The sequence below is a fragment of the Papio anubis genome, chromosome 20 (assembly GCF_008728515.1).
Source record: "Papio anubis isolate 15944 chromosome 20, Panubis1.0, whole genome shotgun sequence".
Taxonomy (NCBI): domain Eukaryota; kingdom Metazoa; phylum Chordata; class Mammalia; order Primates; family Cercopithecidae; genus Papio; species Papio anubis.
The window spans coordinates 10,181,907-10,209,708 of NC_044995.1; the positions used below are offsets into that span (position 1 = coordinate 10,181,907).

The 27,802-nt window shown below is 55.3% G+C and overlaps 1 protein-coding gene across 4 annotated transcripts; it reads right to left on the minus strand.

Annotated features, from left to right (window-relative positions):
• Positions 1–1,767: 1,767 nt before the first annotated feature.
• On the minus strand, positions 1,768–27,323 carry SSC5D (scavenger receptor cysteine rich family member with 5 domains). 4 transcript variants are annotated; one of them, XM_031659297.1, is made up of 14 exons: positions 26,743–26,879; positions 26,328–26,354; positions 25,696–26,004; positions 25,362–25,475; positions 25,005–25,115; positions 24,334–24,642; positions 21,495–21,812; positions 20,631–20,804; positions 16,897–17,214; positions 14,698–15,294; positions 14,306–14,620; positions 13,908–14,075; positions 5,610–5,771; positions 1,768–3,577 (listed from the first exon to the last, which is right to left on the minus strand). In XM_031659297.1, exons 6-14 carry the CDS (start codon positions 24,443–24,445, stop codon positions 1,860–1,862), a joined length of 3,882 nt encoding a protein of 1,293 aa, XP_031515157.1. In that variant the 5' UTR covers positions 24,446–24,642; positions 25,005–25,115; positions 25,362–25,475; positions 25,696–26,004; positions 26,328–26,354; positions 26,743–26,879; the 3' UTR covers positions 1,768–1,859. The 4 variants fall into 4 exon arrangements, with proteins under 4 accessions (XP_031515157.1, XP_031515156.1, XP_003916187.2 ...); XM_003916138.4 differs by lacking the exon at positions 26,743–26,879 and adding an exon at positions 27,143–27,320 and having other exon boundaries at positions 1,860–3,577; XM_031659296.1 differs by lacking the exon at positions 26,743–26,879 and adding an exon at positions 27,143–27,320 and having other exon boundaries at positions 25,696–26,354.
• Positions 27,324–27,802: the final 479 nt, after the last annotated feature.

The following is a 27,802-nucleotide window of genomic DNA, read 5'->3' on the forward strand; positions in this document are numbered from 1 at the left end:
GCTCTTCCCATTTTACAGGTGAGAAAACTGAGGCTCAGAGAAGGGAGGGAAACTGCCAGAGTTCCACAGGCGGGACATGGTTAAGCCAGAACTTGAACCCAGGTCAGTCTGACACCGCTGTGGAATATTTTCTTTCTTTCTTTCTTTTTTAATAAAGATGGGGGTCTCACTATGTTTCTGGTCTGGAACTCCTGGCCTCAAGCCATCCTCCCACCTCGGCCTCCCAATGTGCTGGGATTATAGACATGAGCCACTACGGCCAGCCGAAGTATTATTTTAAAAGCAAGGGCCCTGCGTGCCAAGCATGGCCCACCACGTGTTCCCTGAGTGGTCCGGGGCACATGACCAAACCTCTCTGTGCCTGGATGCCCAGATCTGCAGAATGGGGATAAATACAATAATTGCTCTCACACGACGGGCGCTTGTCAAGAGCCATCGTAAGCACTCTCCTAGGTATTAACTTATTCAATCATTACAGCAACCCCATGAGGCATGTGTACTATTATTATCCCTGTTTTATAGTTGGAGAAGATGAGACCCAGAGGTTAAGTAACTGGTTTATGTTTACTCCCAGCAAGGACTCAAACTCAGGAATCCAGGCTGCAATACGCACCTCCTCATCTGCTGAGCCGTGGTAACAGTACCCTCCTCGGCAGGCACTCGTTAAGACAAAATGACATCACCATCCATGCAAAGCCCTTAAAACAGAGCCTGACACATAGGAAGTGCCCAAGAAATATCAGTCATGATGATGATGATGATGCACTCTTTCATTCAAAAGATATTAATTATCGAGTGTGTACTCTGCATCGGCTTCTTTCCTAGAAACTGGGCTTCCATCCATGAACAAGGCCAAGTTTTTGCTCACATGAAGCTTCATCATTGTCACAGCCATCACCACAGTCATCACCACCGGGATCATCTTTACCACCATAATCACCAACATCATCACCATCACCATCATCATCATTACCATCATTGCCTCGTCACCACGGCTGTTCCTTCACAGTCATCACCACCATGATCACCTTTCACACCATCATTGCCATCATTATCACCACCACTACCACCATCACCATCACCATCAATGTGACCATCATCCCCATAATCACCCTTATCACCATCATCACCACCACCACCATCATCATTACCATCATTCCCTCATCACCATGAGCACTCCCTCATGACCAGCGCCATCATCATCGCTGTGATCATCACCACCATCATCATCATGGTCATTGCCTCATCACCATGACAATTCTCTCACGATCATCACTATCAGCATCACCATCATTTCACCATCTTCATCATCAACATTCCCACCATCACCACCACCACCACCACCATCATTACTATCATTCCCTCATCCCCATGACCACTCCCTCATGACCAGCACCATCATCATCGCTGTGATCATCACCATCATCACCATCATTTCACCATCTTCATCATCATCATCATTCCCGCCATCACCACCACCACCATCATTATAGTCACTGCCTCAACACCATGACCATTCCCTCATGATCATCAGCATTATTTCACCATCTTCACCACCACCACCACCACCACCACCATCTTACCATTCTCATTATCATGATCCTCACCACAGTGATCGTCCTCCTATCACGATCACCATCAAGATCATCACCATCATCACCACCCTCATAATCACCCCCATCGTCAACACCGCCTTGCATGGCACCTGGGCTATTCACATATCAAGATCAATCTTGTAATTCTATTTCTCTAGAATTTCCCAAAAACACCATCCACACCTTGTTTTTAATTAGGCACTTTGGTTTTTTTTGTTTTGTTTTGATCGGGAATGTCTTACACCCCTCAAATCCTGGAGAGGGTCACACGTCTCCCCTCAGAGGCCTTTCTTCTTCCTCTGGGGTAGTGGTGGTTGGTGCAGGCATGCTGGTGGTCCAGGCCATCTCTACCACTCTCTTCACGGCCTCACCCAGCTGCCCCAGACCCCGGGCAGCCTCTACCAGCTGGGTCAGCCCCAGCAGCAGGGCTTGGCGCTCCTGCCGGTCCTGTTCCACGACCTGGGTCAGTCTCTGCAGCTGACCACCCACATCCCTCACGGCAGCCACCAGTTCCACCAGGGCAGGTGGCTCACAAGCCATGACCCTTACAGGTGGTGTTGGGGCCACACATGGACCATGGGGGCCTGGGCTCTGACCAGGGGTTGGCCCTAGGGTGAGGGGGTCAAGGGGAGGATGATCCAAGGGGTGGGCTATCAGGGAGAGGTGGGGGTCAGGAGACATAGTGAGGTCAGAGGCTGAGTGTGGGGTATGGGTGGGTGGAGGGGTTAGGTTGGGGCTCTGGCTTCTGGGTGGCTTGAAGTCCTCAGTGGACAGTGGGTCCATGCTTGTGGCTGTGGAGGACCTGGAGGGGCTGGACTCCAAGGCTGGAGAGGGCTCTAAGGTGGGTATCTGGGATGTGGAGGTGTGAGGGGCAGGTGCTGTGAAGGTCAACTGGGGGTGCAGACTGGGCTTGACTGTTGGTGCTAGAGTGGGAGAGGAGAGTTCTGTCCCCAAGGAGGTTGGAAGGGACTTAGTAGTGATGATAGGGGTTGAGGAAGAGTCAGGAGTTGTGGTGGGGTGAGGGGTCGTGGTGGGGTCAGGAGTCGTGGTGGGGTGAGGGGTCGTGGTGGGGTCAGGAGTCGTGATGGGGTGAGGGGTTGTGGTGGGGTGAGGGGTTGTGGTGGGGTGAGGGGTTGTGGTGGGGTAAGGAGTTGTGGGGTGAGGGATCATGGTGGGCTGCATGGTGGTGAAGGGTTGAGGGGTTGTGGTGGGGTCAGGAATCATGGTGGAGTGAGTGGTGGTGGTGGGATGAGGGGTTGTGGTGGGGTGAGGGGTTGTGGGGTGAGGGGTTGTGGTGGGCTGCATGGTGGTGAAGGGTTGAGGGGTTGTGGTAGGGTCAGGAATCATGGTGGAGTAACTGATGGTAGTGGGTTGAGGGGTCGTGGTGGGGTGAGTCGTGGTAGGGAACTGAGGGGTCACAGTAGGGTTAGGGGTTGTGGTGTGGTTAGGGGTCATGGTGGGATCAGGGATAGTAGTGGGGTGAGGGCTTGGGGAGGGGGCTGGGGATCTGGAATATTCCGAGACTGTACTGGAGTATGGAGTTGTGTCCAAGTCTGGGGTTGTGTCAGATTCTGGGATCTGCTCTGAGGTAGGGGAAAGGCTGGTCACCTCCAACGGTGTAGAAGGGTCAGAGGTCAGCTCTTTGGGCAAGGTGGGTAAGGGCGTGGGCGAGGGCTCCGGGGTCAACGCTGGAACCACACTGGAGTCAGGGGTGGACAAAGCAAAGTCAGGGCTTGTCAGGATGAGGTCGGGGTTCGTCCGGGAGGTCGGGTCTGGGGTGGGTGGTGAAGTGTCCGGAGGGTCAGAGGTCGCCTCGGGCGTCAAGGCTGGGTGGGGAGTGAGCTCTGGACTGCAGTCAGAGGTCAGCGCTGGGCCTGGGGGTCCCGGAGAGGCGGAGGGACCTGGGGACGGGGTTGCGGGCGCTGTCCTGGTCGCAGCGGGCCGCGGTGGCCGGCGCTCGGGCCAGGGTTTCCTCGCGGAACCTGCAGGAGGAGGAAAGACAGACGGACAGTCTGAGGTCAGCCGGCTCCGCCCACTACGCGTCCCGCCCCGCCCCTCGAGGAGTCGACCAATGGAGAGGCGCAGAGCCTCGAGACGTCATGGGTCACCGGCAGACTTCACCCGGCCCTAGGGCCCCTCCTCCCTGCCTCCTCCGATGTCTCCAGGCGCCACCTGGTGTCCTCCGCTGCGGAGGGGCACGCGGGTCGAGGGAGTGGGTGCAGGAGGGTGAGGTGAGGGAGGGATGCGGGGGATGCTGGGGCGCGGGAGCGGGGGGAGTGCTCAGAAGCGTGCAGCATACGAGAGGATTCCGAGACAGCGGGGGACTGGGCGATGTGGGGAGCCGGGGAAGGCAGGGAGACGAAAGAGGCTCCGAAGGGAAATTTTAGTAATCAAAATACATTTATGGAATTTTTAAATTTATTTTTATTTTTATTTTTATTTTTTTGAGACGGAGTCTTGCTCTGTCGCCCAGGCTGGAGTGCAGTGGCGCGATCTCGGCTCACGGCAAGCTCCGCCTCCCGGGTTCACGCCATTCTCCTGCCTCAGCCTCCCGAGTAGCTGGGACTACAGGCACCTGCCACCATGCCCGGCTAATTTTTTGTGTATTTAGTAGAGACGGGGTTTCCGTGTTAGCCAGGATGGTCTCGATTTCCTGACCTCGTGATCCACCTACCTCAGCCTCCCAAAGTGGTGTGATTACAGGCGTGAGCCACCGCGCCCGGCCTAATCATGCTTAACTTTGCTAAATACTGCTGGACCGTCTTTATCAAACAGCTCTGTCCAATGGGGTTGCCTGTCTCCCCACATCCTCACTCACACTTGATAATACCCACCTTTCTCTTTCTCCTCGGTACTTGCCATTGTTTTAATTTGTATTTTCTGGTTCCTGGTGAGCGTGGGCATTTCTAAACACACTCAGCCATTTGGGCTTCCCTTTCTGGGAATCACCTGTTTGCATCTTTCCCTCTTTCTCATCTAGGGCTTCCTATCATTTTCCTCTTTGTCACAGTGACTTATGACTATCTAGGCTGGGGTTTCTCAGCCTCGATACTGTTGTCATTTAGGGCTGGGTGGTTCTTTGTTATGGAGAGATGTCCTGTGCATTGTGGGATGTTTAACACCATTCCTGGCCTCTACCGATGAGGTGCCCATGGGTGACCTCTCACTTCCTGCCATGACAATCCAAAATATCTTCAGATATTGTCAAATGCCCCTTGGGGGCAAAATCGACCCTAGTGGGTGACCAGTGGTCTAGATAATAACCCCTTGGTTCTGTTTGTTTTGTTATGTTTTGTTTTGTTTATGACAAGGTCTCGCTCTGGCACCCAGGCTGGAATGCAGTGGCACAACCACAGCCTGGAGCACCCAGGCTCAAGGGATCCTCCTGCCTCAGCCTCCCAAGCAGCTGGGACCACAGGTGCGTACCACCACACCCAGCTAATGTTCATATCTTGGGGGCTTCACCATGTTGCCTAGGCTGGTCTCAAACTCCTGAGCTTAAGCAATCCTCCCAACTCGGTCTCCCAAAGTGCTGTGATTACAGGCATGAGCCACCATGCTCAGCCGATAACCCCTTTTTTTTTTTTTTTGAGAGGGAGTCTGGCTCTGTCTCCCGGGCTGGAGTGCAGTGGCCGGATCTCAGCTCACTGCAAGCTCCGCCTCCCGGGTTTACGCCATTCTCGTGCCTCAGCCTCCCGAGTAGCTGGGACTACAGGCGCCCGCCACCTCGTCCGGCTAGTTTTTTTTTGTATTTTTTTTTAGTAGAGATGGGGTTTCACTGTGTTAGCCAGGATGGTCTTGATCTCCTGACCTCGTGATCCGCCCGTCTCGGCCTCCCAAAGTGCTGGGATTACAGGCTTGAGCCACTGCGCCCGGCCCCAATAACCCCTTATTTAAGGATATATTTCTGCTGAGTCTTTCTGGGGTAAGGGTTCCACCAGCGAGTCTGGAATCTGTCTCTTTACCCCACGACACATACCACCCCAGTCCCCTGACCCCAGCCACGTGCCTCACCTGTGTCTCCATGGACCCTCGGAGTTGGAGGACTGCCTGGGCTCCTGGTGGTGCCAGCCCCAAGAGTGGGTCCTAGTTTGCCTGCGGTGGGGGTCCCCTCACCCAGGCCCCTTCCTGATGGTGTGTCCCACGTCCAGGGAAGCTTGTAACCATCTTTGCCACCTAGAGAGATATGGGGAAGAGGATTGAGTCTTCAACTCCCCTGTGAGTTTGACTCCCCATCTCTCTCCTCCTGGGCCCAGCCCCAGTTCAGGCATCGTCCTGTCTCAACTGCACCACCACTGCAGCCCTCCCTGACCTTGTGGAGACCTTCTCCATTCAGCTGGGATGCTTCTGGTTACCAAGAACAGAAACTGTCACTAAACTAGCACATAAAATAAGGGCATTTGGGCCGGACGCAGTGGCTCAAGCCTGTAATCCCAGCAATTTGGGAGGCTGAGGCCGGCGGATCACTTGAGGTCAGGAGTTCAAGACCAGCCTGGCCAACAGGGAGAAACCCCGTCTCTACTAAATATACAAAAAATTAGCTGGGCGTGGTGGCACACGCCTGTAATCCCAGCTACTCGGGAGGCTGAGGCAGGAGAATCGCTCGAACTCGGGAGGCGGAGGTTGCAGTGAGCCAAGATTGTGCCATTGAACTCCAGCCTGGGCAACAGAGCGAGACACCATCTCAAAAAAAAAAAAAAGGAATTTGTTATTTTAATTCCCTGAGGCTTCTGCCCTAGGGGAAAAAAATCATAATATCTTTATTAATTAACTGCCTGGAACATTTCTATAATACTATTTTTCCTATTTTTTTTTTTTTTTGGCCGAATGCACTTAATCTCTACACAATAGCAATTTTATATAACATATAAATGTATTTTACATATATACATATATGTATGCCATTTTATTTAGGGAGAATAGAAAGATAATTCAGTCCCAGCTTGGTTGATAAAAAGCTTATATGAACAATAGCTTTCTTTTCTTTTCTTTTTTTTTTTTTTTTTGAGACAGAGTCTCACTCTGCCACCCAGGACGGAGTACAGTGGCGCAGTATCGGCTCACTGCAACCTCTGCCTCGCGGGGTCAAGTGATTCACCTTCCTCAGCCTCCCAAAGTGAGCTACAGGTGTGAGCCACCGTGCCCAGCCTCAATGACAGGTTTCTTGAGATATAATTCACATATCATGCAATTCATCAACCTAAAATGTACAATTGGGTGGTTCTTCTTAGCATAGTCACAAGATTGTGTGGTCATTGCCACAATCAAAATTAAGAATATTTTCATCACCCGAACAAAACACCCCATACTCATTGCCCTGGTTGTTCTTATCTGAATCATCAAACCAACTTCCTCTGAGACCGTGGCCTCCCACACTGACCCTGGAGGCCTCTTAAACACAGGCAGACACCTGCCCCTTTCCACCCTAAACCCTTCCATGAGTCCCCACGGCCCACAGCATGAACCCCACAGACACCATCTTCCTTCATAACCAGCCCCTGCCAGCTTCTCCAGCATCATCTCGTCCCACACAATGCTCTGCTCATGCTGGACCCTGACTTTGAGTGAGGAGGGCAGGTTTGCAGTGTTTAGGGGGACATGCCAGCTTCCCCAAGCAATTCCACAAGGAGGTGCTGAGAAATCCCTGCCCATGAGGCTCGGGATGTGGGTACAGGGAGTTCACGGCAGCCATATTTGTGACAGCAAAACACTTGGAACAACCACAACGCCCAGGCTTTTTGCACCTCCCAGCCTCTGCTCATGCTGCCGCCCCCCCCCACCCCCCCGGAATTCCCTTCCTCTTCATTTCCTACCCAACTGAGCCCGTTAGGATGTTTTCTCATTCCAAACGCAAAACCAGGCTGTAGGGCAGTGTCCAAGACCTTGGGCAAGTTCACCGATGTCACCTTGAGCTCTGTGGCTAGCGATCCCAATCACAGAAATCCCTTGCTCTGCTACCCGCTAACACATTGCACGCTGATCGAACAAGGGTCACGTTTCACCCTGATGCCAGGCACAGCAGACATCTCAGTCATGCCTTTGTATTATTAACCATTCTTAATCAAATACCTTTCCATTTCTATTAGACACCTTAACAGGGTAGCTATAAAATCCTACCAGATAACCACACCCATTAGGAAACCTGAAAAACCATTAGTGGTAATGGCCGGGCATTGTGGCTCACGCCTGTAATCCCAGCACTTTGAGATGCTGAGGCAGGCAGATCACCTGAGGTCGGGAGTTAAAGACCAGCCTGGCCAACATGGTGAAACCCTGTCTCTACAAAAAATACAGAAATGTGCTGGGCATGGTGTCGGGCACCTGTAATCCCAGCTGCTCAGGAGGCTGAGGTGGGAGAATCACCTGAACCCAGGAAGCAGAGGTTGCACTGAGCTGAGCTCACACCACTGCACTCCAGCCTGGACCACAGAGTGAGACTCCTTCTCAAAAACAAACAAGGAAACAAACATAAACGCAAACCAAGAAAAAACAAAACCACCACCATTAGTGGTACTATTAATTAAAAAAAAATGCCGGGCGCCGTGGCTCACGCCTGTAATCCCAGCACTTTGGGAGGCCGAGGCGGGCAGATCACAAGGTCAGGAGATCGAGACCACGGTGAAACCCCATCTCTACTAAAAATACAAAAAATTAGCCGGGCGTGGTGGCGGACGCCTGTAGTCCCAGCTACTCAGGAGGCTGAGGCCGGAGAATGGCGTGAACCCGGGAGGCGGAGCTTGCAGTGAGCCGAGATCGCGCCACTGCACTCCAGCCTGGGGGACAGAGTGAGACTCCGTCTCAAAAAAAAAAACAACGAAAACAAAAAAGAAAAATTAGTCCAGGGGAAAAAACCCATTAGCAGTAAATCACTAAAGATGTATTTTCAGCTGGGCACGGTGGCTCACATCTGTAATCCCAGCATTTTAGGAGGCTGAGGCGGGCAGATCATGAGGTCAGGAGTTTGAGAATAGCCTGACCAATATGGTGAAACCCCGTCTCTACTAAACATACACTAGCCAGGCATGGTGGAACGTGCCTGTAATCCCAGCTACTCAGGAGGCTGAGGCAGGAAGATCACCTGAACCTGGGAGGTGGAGGTTGCAGTGAGCCAAGATCACGCCACTGCACTCCAGCCTGGGAAACAAGAACAAAATTCCAAAAAAAAAAAAAAAAAAAAAAAAAGATGTATTTTCAAGATGCTGGGTTTTAGGAAGACTCCATTAAGAACACAAATCAGATATACCTAATGTAAATGACGAGTTAATGGGTGCAGCACACTAATATAGCACATGTATACATATGTAACAAACCTGCACGTTGTGCACATGTACCCTAGAACTTAAAGTATAATAATTTAAAAAAAAAAAAAAAAAGGAACACAAATCAAGCTGGGCATGGTGACTCACACCTGTAATCCCAGCATTTTGGGAGGCTGAGGCAGGTGGATCACTTGAGCCCAGGAGTTCAGAACCAGCCTGGCCAACATGTTGGCCAAATAAAATCAGAGAATCTTTCAAGCCACAGTGACAGAGAAAAATACGAAGGCAGAGGAAAGGTCAGAGAGATGCAATGTTGCTGGCTTTGATGATGGGGGATGAAGCCACAAGCCAAGGAGTGCAGGTGGCCTCTAGAAGCTGGAAAATGCACGGGAACGGATTCTCCCCTAGAGTCTTCCAAAGAGAACCATCCTGCTGACACCTTAACTGTGACTCGCTTAAGAGACTCGCTTAGCCCACTAAGCGAGTCTGACTTCTGACCTACAAAACTGCAAGATAGTAAGTCTGTGTTGTTTTAAACCACTAAATTTGTGGGGATGTGTTATGGCAGCAATGGAAATAGATACAGATCTTTCACAGAGCTTCAAGTCTAGCAGAGATGGATAACACCGATGCAAATTTCTGGCAATGCAAATTTCTCCCACCTTTTGCTCCTCTGAGAATTCATTTCTCCTTATGGTCTGCTGATGAAATAATACCATCTCCCCTGTGAGGTTTCCTTGATTTCTCTACTACAATCATCGCTCCTTCCCTGGAATCCTGCAGCTGTTGTTCGTTTTCAGCAAATAACCCTAACAAGCAATATTCTGCGGTTTTAAACGATTTCACACACATTCTGCTCATTGAATTGGGGCCTGAGGTCACCCAACTAGTTCTAATCCAGGTTGGAACCATGATTGGAACCCAGTAGGAGAGTCGGACTCCAGACTCGTGCTTCTGTTTTAGCATACACGGTTCCCAATCCAAGGAGCAAAACGTGTGAAATCACTTAAAACAGATTATAATCATGGCTCTTAAGTTAAACTTCTCTGAGCCTCACTTTTTTCTCCATCTGAAACACAGGTGTAGCAACAGTTCCTACCGCCTGCAGTTGCAGTCATGCATGCCCAGCACAGACCAAGTGAGCTGTTCTTCCCCCTTTCCAACAACCCTGGAGCCCCCTTTTTTTTCCCCAGAGAAAGAAATGGGTGGCCGGGTGCGGTGGCTCACACCTGTGACCTCAGCACTTTGGGAGGCCGAGGCGAGTGGATCACGAGGTCAGGGGTTTGAGACCAGCCTGGCCAACATGGTGAAATACTGTCTCTACTAAAAATACAAAAATTCGCCGGGCATGGTGGCAGACGCCTGTAGTCCCAGCTACTCGGGAGGCTGCGGCAGGAGAATCGCTTGAACCCAGGAGGTGGAGGTTGCAGTGAGCTGAGATCGCACCACTACACTCCAGCCTGGGTGACAGAGCTAGACTCCGTCTCAATCAATCAATCAGTAAATAAAATAAAATAAAATATACAATATAAATAAGAAACGGGGGCCGGGCGCGGTGGCTCACGCCTGTAAAAAATAAAAGAAAAAAGAAAAAAGAAACGGGGACTCAAAGAGACGAAGTCACTTTTTCAAGGTTACGTTGCTCCTGAAGCTAAGAATGCCTGCCTGCCGTGTCTCCCACCCCACCCCGCACACACCTCCAAGCCTTCCTATTGATAGGTTGCATACATGGCTGTCTTTTCATTTCCCCGGCACAGTTTGTAATTCTGCATTTCTTTCTTTCTTTTTTTTTTTTTTGAGACAGAGTCTCGCTCTGTCGCCCAGGCTGGAGTGCAGTGGCCGGATCTCAGCTCACTGCAAGCTCCGCCTCCTGGGTTTACGCCATTCTCCTGCCTCAGCCTCCCGAGTAGCTGGGACTACAGGCGCCGCCACCACGCCCGGCTAATTTTCTGTAGTTTTAGTAGAGACGGGGTTTCACCGTGTTAGCCAGGATGGTCTCGATCTCCTGACCTCGTCATCCGCCCCCCTCGGCCTCCCAAAGTGCTGGGATTACAGGCTTGAGCCACTGCGCCCGGCCAATTCTGCATTTATTTCTGCTCACGGGCTGGCTGCCTCCCTCCCCTATGGGAGGAGGGGTACCGAGGCCGGACCCGCTGGCTCCGCAGCTGCCGCGCCCGGCACGTGCCCGCCTCCACCACCAGGGGGCGCTATGGGCCTGGGAGGCGCTGCAACCCTGGCAGTCCTTGAACGAGAAGCATCACCTCTCGGAGCTCCCGCTTCCGGCTCTGGAAACGGAATGATAGCTCTAGCTCACAACTGGAGCCCACTCACCCACAAGTCACGGCGCCTCCAGGGCCTGCTTCCTCCCTCCCTTTCCCCACCGCGAGGCCCGCTTCTTGGGGCCTGGTTGCCCTTCGCTCAGCTATTATTACCGCTGGCCGATGCGCCAGCTGGCCAATCAGGAGGCGCAGCGCGCCTGTGACGTCACGAGGTGCGAGGCAGATAAACGCCTGCCCCTCCCAGCCCTCCATTCCCGGACCCTCCGCGCGTGCGCATGCGTGCTGAGCACCAGAAAAAAAAGGCGGGAAAGCACGCGTGCGGCGAGACTCTCCTTCGGCAGCGGGAGGCTTGGGCCCCTCAGGAGGGCACAGTACGGGGCGCGGGCGACAGAGGCAGAAGCCCGGGCAGTCCCGGATGGCGTGCAGGACGGGAGAGTGGAATGGAGGGAGAAGACGGAGAAACATTGACCGCGGCGGGTACAGAGGGAGGGCCGAAACGCTGCCCCTTAGGTGGGGAGTGAAACCTCCCGTGAGGGAGCGGCGAGGGCGGCGCGGACGGTGAGAAACGGACAGAGGAGCCCGCGGGAGACAGAAATGGAGGGAAGGGGGCCGATCGTGAGAGAAACGACGGGGAGAGAGAAGACAGCACGCGGGAGACTGGGGGGAAAGCACGGGAGATGGAGACTAAGAAAACAACGGTAAGAGACAAAGGAAAAGATACCACAGCCCTGGGCCTGGGGAGGAAACGCAGTGAGAAATGGAGATGATGAGAGTGTGAAGTGATCATGGAAAACCCGACCGTGAAAAATGGAGTGAGAAGCAGGTGGTGAAGCGGAGAACTGAAAGTGAAAGACAAGAGGACAGAGGATAGAGAAACAGGTTGGGCCCCGCTCCCGCCTGCAATTCCAGCACTTTGGGAGGCCGCAGCGAGCCGATGACTTGAGCCCAGGAGTTTGAGACCAGTCTGGGCAACACAGTGAGAACCCATCTCTACAAAAAATTTAAAAATCAAGCCAGGAGCGGTGGCTCATGCCTGTAATCCCAGCACTTTAGGAGGCTGAGGCGGGCGGATCACGAGGTCTGGAGTTTGAGACCAGTCTGGCCAACATGGTGAAACCCGTCTCTACTAAAAATACAAAAAATTAGCCGGGCATGGTGGCAAGTGCCTGTAATCCCAGCTACTCAGGAGGCTGGGGCAGGAGAATCGCTTGAACCCGGGAGGCGGAGGTTGCAGTGAGCCGAGATCACACCACTGCTTCAGAAAGCCTGAACATGAGCAAGACTCCATCTCAAGAATTAGCCAGGCATGGTGGTGTGCATCTGTAATCCCAGCTATTCAGGAGACTGAGGTGGGAGGATCACCTGAGCCTGGGAGTTCAAGGCTGCAGTGAGCTAAGATCACACCACTGCACTTCAGCCTGGGCAACAGAGCAAGACTCTGTCTCAAAAAGAAGAAACTACATGAAAAATGGAAGCTGAGAAACAGGTGAGTAAAGGTGAGATCCCTGAAGAAAATAAGCCTGATGAGGAAAGACATAAATTGATCAGGAAAAACTAGGTGAGAAACAGAAATCATGAGAGTGTGAGACTGATAATGAAAGAAAAAGACAGAAGGACAAGGGGGAGAAAAACAAAACAAACCAATGGAGATAAAAGAAATTAATAAAGAGATTAAAGTCTTTTGCTCGAAGATCTCGAAACAATCGCTTTCAAAATCGTCGAGAATATCGGCATCAACCTCCGTCGCCAGTAAAAGTCATCCGAAATTAATCTCGGCGTCGATAAAGATAAAGTGGGTCCTCTTTCCTGGAAAGGAGGGATCGTCTGAGCTCAGGAGTTTGAGACCAGCCTGGGCAACATAGTGAGCCTGTCTCTACGAAAAATGAAAATGAGCCGGGTGTGGTGGCGCACATCTGTAGTCCCAAATTCTCAGGAGGCTGAGGTGGGAGGATCACTTGGGCCCAGGCAGTCAAGACTGCAGTGAGCCAAGATCACACCACTGCACTCCATCATGGGCAACACAGAGATAGAGATGACGAGGGTGAGAAATGGATAATGAAAGAAAAGAGACCAATAGCGAGTGAGAAACAGGAGCAGAGATGGATTCAGAGGGACCCTGAGAGATGGGGATACAAGGAAGACAGGCAAAGAAAAATGCAAAACAATGTGGTGGCAGCAATGTGGGGGCCAAAGCAGGGCAAGGTCCCAAATGTGGTCCCAGGTGTGGAAGGAGTTGCAACAGCAAGACAGACGCCACAGAGCAGAGGGGGACGGAGCTGTGTCCCTGGAGGCTGATTCTGCAGGCCGGAGGGAGGGGATGGCCAGGGTAGGGAGAGAAGCAGCACTCCAGGAGTCCCCACCTCTGTCTGAGCCATACCAGACCCGGACCAGAGCATGAGCTTCAAGAATGGGTAAGGTTTCGCTTGCTTTGGGGGAGCTGGGGTGGGGACGATTATGTGATGACAGAGTGGCCCTTGGTTGTGGGTTTGACTGAGGGGTCCAGGCTCTCGTATTGTGTGGTTTACAGGAGGGCCATGGACTCAGGATTGCTGAGCTTAGCCTGATCTCTTAGATGGTGTCCTCGGCTCTCGAGAAGTGTCACCATTGAGCCCAAGGAGATAATGCGTTTAGAGTCTCAGGAGCTGAGGAAAACCTTTCTGGGGTGCCCCGAGACCTCAGCGAGCTCACTGAGAAGGGTCTTTCTGGAAACCCTGCAGGGAAGCGAATGGAGGTTTATGGAGGCCCCCCATGGCCACCCCAATCACGCCCCTCACCTGTGTCTGGCAGGCGCCTTGTTGCTGGAGAGGAGATCCCCGTGCGCCTGGTGGTGCCCCAGGGGAGAGTGTGTCCGGGTACCCGTGCCGTGGTGGTCCCCTTGGCCAGGTCCTCTGTTGAGGTGGGGTCCCAGGTCCAGGGGGGATAATCATCATAGTCTGTGTAGCCTTTGGAGAAATTGGGGCAATGGTTGACCCCATCCTCTTTCTCAGAGGTCCTTGCTGCTGCTCTTCCCTCCTCTTTTGGAATCTTCTGGAGCAACTCTGGGATCTCCCCACCCCAACCCCTCAAGCCCAGTTCTTTAGAGTCTACCATGGTGCGGTCACCTGGCCCCACCTTGACTCCATTCTCCTGACCACCCCCCGTAACCCCCTCCACGGCCGCCATGCCCTGGTACCAGTGCAGGTGAGCCCCACATCTTCCTCGTGGTCACAGTTGTGCTTCCCCCATGCCCCCGAGGGGCAGTCGCTCAGTGAGGCCTCGCTTCCCTTGCAGCCCATGTCATCCAGCCAGATGGGCCCAGTCCCAGGGCCGTAATGGGTTTTGCCTACTCGGGGCCGGACCTTTCCACAGCCCAGTTCCCAGCAGGCCACAGTGGCATCCCGCAGGTCCCAGTTGTCATCACACACTGTTCCCCAGCGTCCGGCATGCCACACTTCCAGCCGGCCGGCACAGCGGTTGGGCCCATCGGCCAGACGAACCCGGAACAGGCCTGTGTGGAAGGCCCTGAGGTTAGGAGGGAGGGTCAGTCTCTCCCATTCTCTCCCCACACCCCTCATGGCCACTCACCTGATTCCCTGGTGGTGCTAGCACTGGGAGAGGGGGCCGGGTCTTTGGGTGACTCTGGAGACCCTTCTGGTATCTCAGCAGATGGCTCCAGGGAGGCCTGAGGGATTCTCTTGATAGTGGCCTCAGAGGTCATTTCTTGGGGGCCTTGAGTGGTCAGCATTGCCGTGGTCTTAGTGGTCCGTTCTCGGGGTGCCTGAGGGGTCAGCGTGGCAGTGGTGTGAGAGGTCCATCTCCGGGGGGCCTCCGTGGTCGGCCTTCTGGTAAACTCAGCAGTGGGTCTTCGGGAAGCCTCAGTGGTCAGGGCTGTAGTGGTCTGTGAGGTTAGGTCTGGGGGGCTTTGGGCCCTGGAGTGCTTTGTGGTTGGCGTCAGTGGAGGTTGAGTGGTTGGTCTCTTTGCATATTTTGTCACCCACTTCTTAGTACTCTTAGGCATTTTCCCTGGGGCCTTTGTGGTTGTTTTCTCCAGAACACTGGCAGTCACACTTGCAGAGGGCTTGGTGGCCAGCTCTCCTGGGAGCCAGGCATCCCGATCTCTCCCCAGTCCAGGAATCCAGCTCCAGCTGAAGGGGTCTGAGATGGAGTCCAGGCCTGGGGGCCCTGGAAGGTGTGTGGGGCAGGAAGAGAAGACAGAGACACCATGATGACAAGATCATCTACCCAGACCCCTCCTCTCCAGTCACTTACCCAGTTCCCATTCATTCATCATTCATTCATTTATTGTCACAAATCAGGCACCTCCTATGAGCCACACACTATGTTAGACCCTTGGGGAGCCTGTGGTAAGCCAAACCTGACACCGCCCCCTGCCTTCTTGGCATTTACAATCTGGACATGACTGACCCCCTCACCCCTTCACACCTGACCCCCCTCCATCTCCTCAGCTTCTGCTCTGAGTCAGGGCCTCATTTCCTGTACCTTCGGATGGGTTTCCCTACCTCCTGTCAATTCTTACCACCAGAGGGGTACCCAGGTCCGACAGGCCACTCCTGAATTCAGAATCCTTCTGTGGTGCCCCCATGGCCCTCAGGAAGAGGGGGACAGAGGGAAGAGCCATAGCTTCCAGCAGAGGTGATACCTCCATCCTTTGAGGCACCACTCTCCATCTTCCATCCTTCTGATTAGCACACGTGTGCAGTAAAGGATTAACCTTGCCCAAAGAAAGGTTTAGCCCTTTCCCCGGCTCCTGGGAGATGGCTTCGAAGCCTTTGGAACACCTTGCCTGATAAGAGATTGTGTCCCTGGGGGACTTGGGCCATGCTGGATCGCCTGTGCTAACAGTGTGATTTATGGTCAGCCACATGTACGTGGCCGAGCCCCCATGAACACTCTGGACGCCACGGCTCGGGGGAACTTCCCTAGTTGGCGGTTCCTCATGTGTGTTGTCCCACTTTGTTGCTGGGATAATGAAGTGCTGTCTGCACAGCTCCACTGGGACAGGACAGTTGGAAGCTCACACCTGCTCTCTCCTGAGCCCTGCCTCAGGCGCCTCTTCCCTTGGCTGATTTTAATCTGTATCCTTTCACTGTGATAAACAATAACCCTGAGTGTAACAGATTCTTTGGTTCTATGAGATCTTCTAGCAAATTATTGACTCTGAGAGTGGTCTTGGTGACCCCAAACTATAACGAGTCACACAGGTTTGCAATGATTTGTTAGAGTAGTTCTTTCTCTCCATGAGCTGTGAGCTATTCAAAGACCAAGACCATGTTCATTCCATTCATGAGCCCAGCATGAGGACCCTGCGCCTAGCTCAGCCTCTGCCATGTAATAGCAGGCATTGCCTGAGTTTATGTTAACTGGCTCTCGCTTTGGCTTCTCTCCATCTCCCAGTGCCCTGCCTGCTTCCTTTCATCTTAGGAAAGCTAAAGCTTCCTTCTTAGTGGGAGATTTCCTTGATTCCTGGAAGGAAGAGGAAGCAGCAGCTTCTCTGAGTGGGAATCCCAGGTCTACCAGTCAGTTGTTGCTGTGTGATCTTGAGCAAGTTACCTAACCTCTCTGTGCCTCAGCTTATTTGTCAGTAAAATGGGCATAACACATACCACCCTAGACTTATTATGTGATTTCAATGTGGTCATATGTGCAAAAACACCCAGCACAGGGCTGGGGCTTAGGAAGCGCTCAATGTTAGTGCCCATGTTAGTTACTGTTCCCCCTCCAGGAAGCCCTCCTGGAGTCAACAGATAGCTAGGGCCTCCTTACCAGTGCAGGTGACCCCAACATCCTCATTGTGAGCACAGTTGTGCTTTCCCCAGGGAGCAGCAGGGCAGTCGGACAGCGAAGCCTCGGTCCCCACACAGGCCACATCATCTAGCCAGATGGGACCCGCACCCCAGCCAAAGCGGCCAGCAGCAGGGTCTGGCTGCCGAGGTCCACCACAGCCCAGCTCCCGGCAGACCACGGCTGAGTCCCGCATGTCCCAGCTATCGTCACACACGGTCCCCCAGCGCTGGTCATGCCACACCTCCAGTCGACCTGAGCACTTGCTGGGCCCAGCCACCAGGCGCAGCTGGGGGGACCCTGGGGTAGAAGAGACCCAAAGAATTAAGAGTCAGGGAAGCCACCCAGCCTCCTGACTCTTCATCTACCTTTCCCTCCCTCCATCTTCCTTTCCATGCATCCATCCGTTCATCCATCTAGGCCTCCCCTCCATTCAACCATCCTTTCCTCCAGGCAGCAAATATTTAATGAAGCCTTTTTTGTGCCATTTTCTGCATTAGGCACGAGGGATAATGAGCCAGGCAGAGTTTGGAGGATCCTCAAAAAGCTACACATCGAATTACCATATAATCTAGAAAGTCTATAGTAGGGATATACCCAAAATAAACTGAAAACAGGTATTCAGACAGACACCGGTATGTGAATGTTCATAGCAGCACCATTCACAGTAGCCAAATAGTAGTGGTTGTACAACATTTTGAATGTATAAATACCACTTGAGTTGTATACTTAAACTGGTTAACTTTATATTACATGAATTTCACCTCAATTAAAATAAAAGTCTTTTTCCCTGCAATTGTTCACCACCCTTAATTTTCTCTCATTATTATTGGTTTAATAAGGGGTTTTTTTTCTTCTTTTTTAGATTTTATTTTCCTAACCACTAGACCACCAGGGATAATAAGGTGTTTTGTTGTTGTTTATGAGTCAGGCACAGCCTCTGCTTTGAAAAACTCTCGGTCTTTAGAGAAGGTAGTATGCACACACTTCATTGCAACTCAGCGAGCTAAAGGGAGTAGTGGAAGTACCAAAAAGGCAAGGCAGACACACAACGAGGAGAAGGTGAGAAAAATTCTGCCTGGGGAAGCTGGAGAAGCTTTCTCAGAGGAAGTCCTTTAAAAGACAGGAAGCAGCAGGCCAGGCACGGTGGCTCACGCCTGTAATTCCAGCAACTGTGGGAGGCTGAGGCAGGCAGATCACCTGAGATCAGGAGCTCGAGACCAGCCTGGCCAACATGGAGAAACTCTGTCTCTACTAAAAATACAAAAATTAGCCAGGCATGGGCCAGGCGCGGTGGCTCACGCCTGTAATCCCAGCTACTCAGGAGGCTGAGGCAGGAGAATCACTTGAACCTGGCAGGCGGAGGTTGCAGTGAGCAACCACTACACTCCAGCCTTGGTGACAGAGTGAGACCCTGGTTTTTTTTTAATTAAAAAAAAAAAAAAAAAAAAAGGCTGGTAAAAATGGTAAATTTTATGTCATGTATGTTTTATCACAATTTTTTTAAAAGAACGTGAGCCCTGGAACAAGCGTTTTTGCTTGAATCCTGGCTCTCCCATTTCTCAGCTGCGCTGCCTCATCTGTAACATGAAGACCTGTCAATGCCCACACCGCAGTGGCTGCGAGCGTCACCTGGACTGAGACATGGAGAGAACTGGGAACAGCATCAGTGACCAGGAGCCAGCGCATGCTCGATCAGTGTTAGCTGACATTATTATTCAGGAAAAGGGGAAAGAGGCCTCTGGGAATGGTGACCATGGTGAAAACAAGTTGCTGCTTTTGTTTGGCCTTTTCCCGTCTTGAGGAGACAGCTGTGTTAACCACGCCTTCTTATTTTCTGTATTTCTGATGCTTTGACATCTTGGAGCATTCCTGATCCTGAGGGACTGCCCCTCCCAGGGTTAGCTAATTCCTAGAGATGGTAAACGGCTTGAGCATGCCTTCTGTGTGCAAACCACCCTCTCCACTGGGCCCTCACACCCTGGGCCACTCTGCACCTGTCCTCACTGCCCCAGGGCCAGGTACCAGCCGACTGAGGACACCCCTTCTGAGCCACCCCCACCCCCCACTGAAATTCTTCAAAATAGCCAATTCTAAGCCTGCTTACCCTGTCTCACCTATTCCTTCCTGCACAAAACACAAGAAAGACCCCTGCACCTGGCCGGGCATGGTGGCTCACGCCTATAATCCCAGCACTTAGGGAGGCCAAGACAGGAGGATCACTTGAGGCCAGGAATTTGAGACCAACCTGGACAATAGTGAGGACCTGTCTCTACAGAAAAAAAAAAACTTAGCTGGGCACGGTGGCATGCAGCTGTAGTCTTAGTTACCCAGGAGGCGGAGGTGGGAGGATCACTTGAGCCCAGGCGTTTGAGGCTGCAGGGAGCTGTGACTATACCACCGCACTCCAGCCTGGGCAACCAAGTGAGACCCTGTCTCTAAATAAATATATAGATAAAGATTCCTGCCATGCCTCCCTCTCACTCCCTCTACCTCCTGCCTGGCCCTGGTGCTCCCCTGTGTGACCCCGTGTGGCACGCCGTCCTCTCGAGAACCGTGAGTCACAATCTTTTTTAGTGGCTGTCATCTCCTGATCTCCTGGCCTCACCGCACCTGGGTGATAATAACACCTATATTTTAAAACAACAGTCCTTTCAATACTCATGACAGAGGCCAGGCGCGGTGGCTCACACCTCCAATCCCAGCACTTTGGGAGGCTGAGGTGGGCAGACGGTTTGAGCTCAGGAGTTCGAGACCAGCCTGGGCAACATGGCAAAACCCCATCTCTGCAAAAAATACAAAAAATTAGTAGTCCCAGCTACTCAGGAAGCTGAGGTGGGAGAATCACTTGAGCCTGCAGGTTGAGGTTTCAGTGAGCCATGATCACACCACTGCACTCCAGCCTGAGTGACAGAATGAAATCCTATCTCAAAAAAAGAAAAGAAACCAAAACAAAACAAAAACTGGTGGAAAGGAGGCAGGCAGAACCATTGATCATATTTGCTAAAGAACTAGAGACTTGGCCGGGCACGGTGGCTCAAGCCTGTAATCCCAGCACTTTGGGAGGCCGAGACGGGCGGATCACGAGGTCAGGAAATCGAGACCATCCTGGCTAACACGGTGAAACCCCGTCTCCACTAAAAATACAAAAAATTAGCCGGGCGAGGTGGCGGGCGCCTGTAGTCCCAGCTACTCGGGAGGCTGAGACAGGAGAATGGCGTAAACCCGGGAGGCGGAGCTTGCAGTGAGCTGAGATCCGGCCACTGCACTCCAGCCTGGGCGACAGAGCGAGACTCCGTCTCAAAAAAAAAAAAAAAAAAAAAAGAACTAGAGACTCTGGAAAGTAAAGGTAATGTTTGAGCAGGGCTGTTCCTTCAAGCTGGCCCGAGTACCCCATGATGGATCCTACAGCTACACCGTGCAGCTCGGGAATAGAGCAGACCCAGCCCACCATCCTTTCTCTTATCCAGGACTGGTTACAGAATTTTGGGGGCTCAGTAAATGATGAAAGTCAGGACCCCTTGTTCAAAAATTATCACACGCTTCCAGACATGACAGCAGAGCATTGAACCCAGCTCAATGTCCTGGGTGAGGCCCCTGTGCTCCTCTTCTCCACCTTTCTCTTTGCAAGAGGCCCCCCATAAGACAGTCTCAGAGCTGAGAGAAGGAAACAGAAGGAAGGACCTTGTTTTCTTGGGGAGCATGGAGGGACTCACCGGCTTCCGGTCCGGGCTCCCAAAGGACAGTAGGGGAGGCTGGAGGAGTTGAAACGCCTGCCGTCCCCGGAGCCTGGCTCATCATGGTGGACGGGGGCCTGGAGGCAGCCTCCCTGGGCGTGGAGTTGTTGCTGTCCGTGGGGGCCGTGGGAGGGACATAGCCCAGGGGCATGCCTGTGGAGCAGGGGATAAGTGATTGCCACCCACACACACCATCCGGGAGCTGGAGCAGGCATCCCCACCTCCCGCATCATCCTTCCTCAGTCCTCTCAGCTGCACGCGGAGATCTCTTCCTGCCGAACCTCCTCCCCAGACACAGCCCACGCTTTCCACGTTCCTGACCTGGGGAGAGGGGGTGTGAATGGGGGGCAAGAGAGCAGAGAGAGCAGAGGGCATGGTAGCTTAGGGGTGACAGAGAAGCGGGAGGTGACTTTATGCAGAGTAGAAGGCTGGCGTCCGCCAGGGGCCAGGAGGCAGGGCCAGCCAGGGCTGCGACAGGGCTGAGGTTCATCCTCAGCGATGTTTCCATTTGGGGCTGGATTGTTCTCGGCTGCGGGGGCGTCCTGTGCACTGCGGGATGTTGAGCAACACCCCTGGCCTCCAACCCCTGGATGCCAGGAGCACCCCCACCCCCAGCTGTGACCATCAAAAATGTTTCCAACACTGTCCAATGTCCCCTTGGGGGCAAAGCCACGCCCAGCTGAGAACCACTGACGCAGGGTGAGGATTCAGAGAGGAATAAGATGGGGGAGTGGAAAGTCCAGACAAAGGGCAGGAAGGGCGTGTAGGGACCCCCCCCATCTTGCCCCTCTGCTCCAAGCACCACCACACCCACCTCCCAGTCCTCCACCACAGCCCCCTCACCGTCACACACGGCCCCGGCGTCCTCGCGGTGGTGACAGTCATGCTGGCCCCAGGGCCGAGCTGGGCAGAATCGTAAGGCCGTCTCGTTTCCCCGACACCGAAGGTCGTCCAGGACGATGGGTCCAGACCCCTCCCCAAAGAAGGCACCCCCAGGGGCGGCCAGCGCCCCCCCGCAGCCCAGCTCCCGGCAGGCCACAGCGGCATCTCGCAGGTCCCAGGCGTCATCACACACGGACCCCCAGCGCCCCCCGTGCCAGACCTCCAGGCGGCCAGCGCATCCGTGGGGGCCATCGGCCAGGCGCAGCCGAGGTGCTGGGCCTGGATAGTGGGAGAGGGAACACAAGGCCAGGAAACAAGGGACTAAGTTATGCTCGGGCAGGCTGCAACCCCAAGATGACTCTGGGAAGCAAATATTCCATCTTCACTATCCAAATGAGGAAAAGGATCCAAGACAGGAAGTCATTGGCCCAGAGTCCAGCTCTGGCGCATCCCCCATGTCCCTTGCCTCGGGGTGGTGGGGGTTGGGGATGCTGGGAGCTCTGGCTCTGGTCCCCTGGATCCACCCCTCATTCCTGGCCCCCAGATCCTAGAGAGTGGGATTTCCAAGTCTCAGCACCACTGGCACTGGGTATCCTCCTTTATCATGGGGACTGTCCTGTGCTGCATCCTCTACCCACCGCATGCCAGTAGCAACCCCTCCCCTAACTGTGACAACCAAAAACGTCTCCAGACATTGCCTCATGTCCTTTGGGGAGGAAGGGGATGAGAAAGCCCTCACTCCCTTGCCAGTTGAGAGCCACTAGTCTAGATACTAACCTCTTGCTGGCCTTGGGGTGCATAGGGTACATTTCATTTTTTTATTTTTGAGGGGAGGGGATCTGTGTCACCCAGGCTGGAGTGCAATGGTGCAATCTTGGCTCACTGCAGCCTCGACCTCCTGGACCCAAGTGATCCTCCCCGCCTCAGCCTCTCCCAAGTAGCTGGGACTACAGGCATGCGCCACCATGCCCTGCCGTATATATATATATACACACACACACACATATATATATATGCCGCATATATATATATATATGGGAAAGAGTTTCACTATGTTGCCCAGACTGGTCTTGAACTCCTGGCCTCAAGAAATCCTCCCAAAGCACGTGGGTTACAGGTGTGAACCTGTAACCATGCCTGGCTCTTAGGGTACATTTCTGTTGAGGTAAGAGTTGAGTCATCATTGGAGGATTCTGGAGTCCCTCTCTCTGTCCCCCAACGTGGGGGGTGTGGAATCGCCCCCAGTCACTGTTCTAGAGAAGAGCACAGAACTAAGGAGGGTTCTAACACACCTGTCTGCTTTTCCTCATCTGCAGACAGGGAAGGGGAGCGTCTCCCTCCTGGGGTTGCCATGAGAATTAAATCAGATGCTGGCGAAGCTCCCAGCTTCACCGGGCGCCTTAGTTCATTCGTTTCCTCTCTTGGCACCTTCACCCTCGCCTCTCTGGAGCCTTAACTTCCCTCCAACGAACTCTGCCCTGAAGGTCCCACTTCTGCCCCCACAGCTTGTACACTAGGCACACGAAGGCACCACCCCCGCCCCGCACAAGCCTTCTCTGCCCCTCACTCCCACTCTGACCTCCGTGTCCTGGTCTCCATCCCCACCATGTCCCTACGGCCGAGTGTGTGGTGGGAGAGGCGTGGGGGCGTGGGTCTATATAGACCCAGAGGGTCAGTGGCTGGGGCTGGGGCTTGCTAGGCACATGGGTCTTGGGCCATTTACATCACCACTCTGAGCCTCGGCCCCACATCTGTGAAGAGAGGGATGAGAATCCACCCCGTCGGGGCTGCCGGAGGCTCAGAGCGGCCCCAGGTAAGGTGCACAGCGCAGGGCCCAGCACACAGCAGGGACTTGAGTCAGCCTCCTTCTCTCTTCTCTTCCCCCTGGACACCCACTGACGTCAGCGTTTCCCACCCCTCCTGGGCAGGCACCCAGCTTTGCCTGTACTTCCCCCCTCCCAGCGCTGATGAAACGCCAGGTGGGTGCCCTCCGCCTGCCGGCCTCCTACAGTCAATGGACTGCAAAGTGCAGCAGGGCGGGGACTGGCCTTTCTCCTGTGGTTTCCAGGCGCTGCCATGGTGCTGTGTAAAGATTTGTGGAAGGAAAGAAAGGAAAGAGAAAGGGAAAGAGAGGGAAGAAGGGAGGAGAGGAGGGAGGGAGCCCCTGAGCTCTCACCTAACACCCCGCCGACAGCCGTTTCTGGGTTCTATCCCAGGTCCAAGGGGGACGGGAGAGGGGAGGGACCCCTGGGAGACAGCTAGACCCTGTGCTGAGGGGGCGTGTATGAGGGGAGGTAGAGGCTCACCCGTGGGGGTCCCCACCCTGCCTCAGTCTCCCTCCCTCCTTCCCACCAGCTCGCTTGAGGACGGGGGAGGAGCAGAGGTTGGCCACAGAGACAAGGGCTCTCCGAGAGCGACCCTGCCGTGGCCAGCCCCGTGGCAGAGGGCAGGCAGGGCTTCCTGCACTCCAGGACTTGGCTCAAGCCTGAGGCAGGCATTCCTAGCTCCATCGATCCTTCAGGAAAACTGAGGCTTAAACAAACTGTCACTGGCCTAGGGCCCGGGACAGGGCTGAGCGCTAGCCCAAGCCTCAAGCCTTCTCCTCCCGTTCCTGGCAAGGAGAACGGCAGGAGCTGCAGGAGGAGGGGCTGGAGAGCGTGGCCAGTGGGCGCTGGACAGGCAGAGAGCAGGCGGGCAGGAGGCAGAGCTGGGAGCAGGCCCTCTGCAGCTTCCTGGAGGGGGAAGAGGGAGCCGGGGTCTGAGGAAGGTGGGAGGGGGCCAGGCCCCAGCCCCGACATACCGGTGCAGACCAGCCCGGCATCCTCGCTGTGGTCACAGTTGCTCCGGCCCCAGGGGCTTCGGGGGCAGTCTCGGAGGGCCTGTTCTCCTCCTCCACAGCCCACGTCGTCCATCCACACGGGCCCAGCACCAGGCCCGAATCTGGCACCCCCGGGGGCCGCCAGCGCCCCCCCACAGCCCAGTTCCCGGCAGGCCACAGCGGCGTCACGCAGGTCCCAGCCGTCATCACACACGGTGCCCCAGCGCCCGCCGTGCCAGACCTCCAGGCGGCCAGCGCACCTGTGGGGACCAGAGACCAGGCGCAGCCGCTCTGTGGGGTGAGCAGGGAGGGGAGGGTGTGGCCAGTGAGAAATGATTCAAACACCCCTTCCTCGATTTCCACCCGGGGGAAACAGGCCTCAGGGAGCGGTGGCCTGAGATCTGCCCGCCAGCAGCCCGTTAAGAGGTGAGTCCACAAACTGAGTGGGCCAGGACACCTGGGCCTCCTGACAGGGCAGGAAGAAAAGGGGAGACCAGGCCTGACCGTCTAAATCTCCGGGGCAGGGACACGGTGAACGCTGGGATCCTTCCAGGGCCCCGGCTAAGGAGAGGGCACCCACGGGTCCTGTTTGTCTGGGCCCTGGGCCTCACAGCATCCAGGCTGGGGGTCGGAGGAGGCTGCAGCGAGCTTACCTTGGCGGGGGGCTCCAATTGTCAGCAGAGGGGCCCGGGTGGACTTGGCCTGCTTGGGCCGGGGGCTCTTCTTCCGGGAGGCATTCTGGGGGTTCCCAGCGAGGCGGGGGCCTGGGAGGGAAGACAGCCAGGGGTCAGGAGCTGAGCCCCTCATCCTTCCTCCCATCTGGGGGCCAGGCCTCTGTCTCTGAGGGTCTGAAGTGATGGAAGTTTCCCTGGGCTATGAAGGAGACGGGGTGGGGCGGAGAGGTGGGCAGTGTGTCCCCTGGGGGTTCTCAGTGCAGAGGTCTCTCTCCCCTCGGCGGGAGCAGGAGGGTGCACTGGGTGGGGGTGGGCAGGGCAGTCCCCTGGGCTCACCGTGTGTCACCGGGGGCTCCTCCGTGCTGGGGCTCAGCTCCACCGACAGCCCTGGCCAGGGAGCCCCATCCAGGGGAGACGTTGAATCGTCCCTGGAGTTAGCCACACGCTGACCTGCGGCGGGGGAGGCGGGGACAGAAGCTATGAGGAGAGTAGGGGAATCCAGGTCACTTGGGTCCCTGGAAGAGGAAGTGAGACTCCTGGCTTTGGAGGGGATGGGAAGTTGAGTGTCTCTGGACTGCTGCACACTCAGACTTTCTGGGGCTAAGGACTTGGGATTCCTGGGACATCTCCAAAGGAAATCCCCGTGAAGGAGCAGCCAGGGTGTCCTCACCTGCACAGACGACGCCCGCGTCCTCCTCGTGGGAGCAGATGTGGGCCTTCCAGCCCCGGTGGTGGCAGAGGCCCAGCTGCCCTTCGTTGCCCCGGCAAGCCAGCTCGCTGAGCCACACGGGCCCTGCCCCCTCCCCGAAGAAGGCGCCTCCGGGGGCGGCCAGCGCCCCTCCGCAGCCCAGCTGCCGGCAGGCCACAGCGGCGTCACGCAGGTCCCAGCCATCATCACACACGGTGCCCCAGCGCCCGCCGTGCCAGACCTCCAGGCGGCCAGCGCACCCATGGGGGCCATCGGCCAGGCGCAGGCGCTCTGAGGGTTGGAGGAATGACTGTGACTGGGGAGGGGCATCCTTGGGGTCCCAGGGCCAGGGTGACTGGGGGCAGGGGGCCATCCTGCGGGTACTGTCGGTAGGCCAGTGGCCCTGCTCACTGGCCCCTGGGTCCAGACTCCTGGATGCTCAGAGAGATGCGGCCAGACACCTGGGGGATCCCAGCGCAGAGCAGGGGCCAAGGTCACAGTGGAATTCGGGTGGGCCAGGGACCCAGTGGGGTTGAGGCCAGGCCTGGACGGGCAGAAGGGGGAGTCCTGGCGCTGGGTGGAGGGGGGGAGATGGGAGGAGTCTGGGCACTTACCAACAGCCTGGATCCCCACCAGTGCCGCTGGAAGGGAGGGCAGAGGGTGGGGCAGAGTGAGGGGCAGGGCGGGAGTGGCCCTTTCTCCAGCGCAGGCCCCTCATCTTGAATACCCCAACACACACACACACACACACGTGCACACACACACGCGCACACACACAGAGTCCTCACACACACGCCCACACACGCGTGCGCGCACACACACACAGAGTCCTCACACACGCACGTGCACACACACGCACACGCACACACACGCGCACACAGTCCTCACACGCGCGCGTGCACACACACGCATACGCGCACACACACGCACACACACGCGTGCCACACGCGCGCATGCACACACACGCACACACACAGAGTCCTCACACACGCGCGTGCGCACACACGCACACACACAGAGTCCTCATACCTCTGAACCAGAAACCCCGCTGCTGGGAGGCAGGACTCTGGACAGAGGGGCGGGCTGAGGCACAGGTCTCTGAGGCGGGTGGGGCTGCCGATGCCGGGTCCCTGAAGTCAGGGCTGGGGACCCCGGCTTTGGTACTCTCACATGGGCTTGGCTAAAGGTCAGGTGTCCGGGACATCCCCTGCAGGGTCAGGGCTGGGGGGCGGGCAGGGGGCAGGTCCCTTGGGCTTCTGGGCTCGCAGAAGGCTGAGCAGATCAGGCAGGGATCCTTAGAAGGGATGTCAGGGTGTGCAGGAGCACCAGGGACCAGTCCCGGAAGTTTGAATCTCTAAACTGGATAAGCTAAGGGGTCAGAGGTGGGGGCCTAGGCCCCCTGAGTCCCCAAGGAGAATGGATCACTCACCAAGGAGGCCGGCCAAGACCCTCATGGTTGCAGCCAGGGCAGGGGATGGGGTGAAAGGGGAAGGAGAGCGGGAGAGAAGAGGAGGAGGCAGCTGGGGAGAGAAGGAGGGAGGGAAGCGCCTGCCGGAGGCGCCCAGGCCCGAGGAGAAGCAGGCAGGGCTGGACACTTTGCCAGGAGAAAGAAAGAGGCTGCAGGGAGGCGGCAGAGGACAGGGGGGGCGGGAGGGGGCTGGCCGGCGGCTCAGGCATGGGGGGGAGGGGGGTGGCGGGCGGGAGGGAGGGTGTCCAACTGCAGACACCCACACGGGAGACGTAGACGACGGCCAGGCATGCTGCAGCCAGCGAAGTGCTGTGCTCAGAGATGCTCAGGGGGTGGCTGGCTGCAGGAAGGCGCAGGACAGGGGCTGGGGGACGTGTGCGTGGGGGTGCAGCATGAGCAGGAGAGGGTGCCCACCTGTCTCCTCTCTTGTCTGGTCAGGGAAATCCACTGAGACTGCTGCTAGGGTTGGGGCTTGGGCAGACCCAGGGGCTCTTGGTGCAGCAGCAAGAAGATTTGCAGCCAGACACCAGGAGGGACTTCCTGGGTTAGGAAAAGAGACTGAAAGACCCGTCCCTCCAGTCCTCCCCGTCACTGGTGGATCTGAGTGTGAGAGAAGAGAGT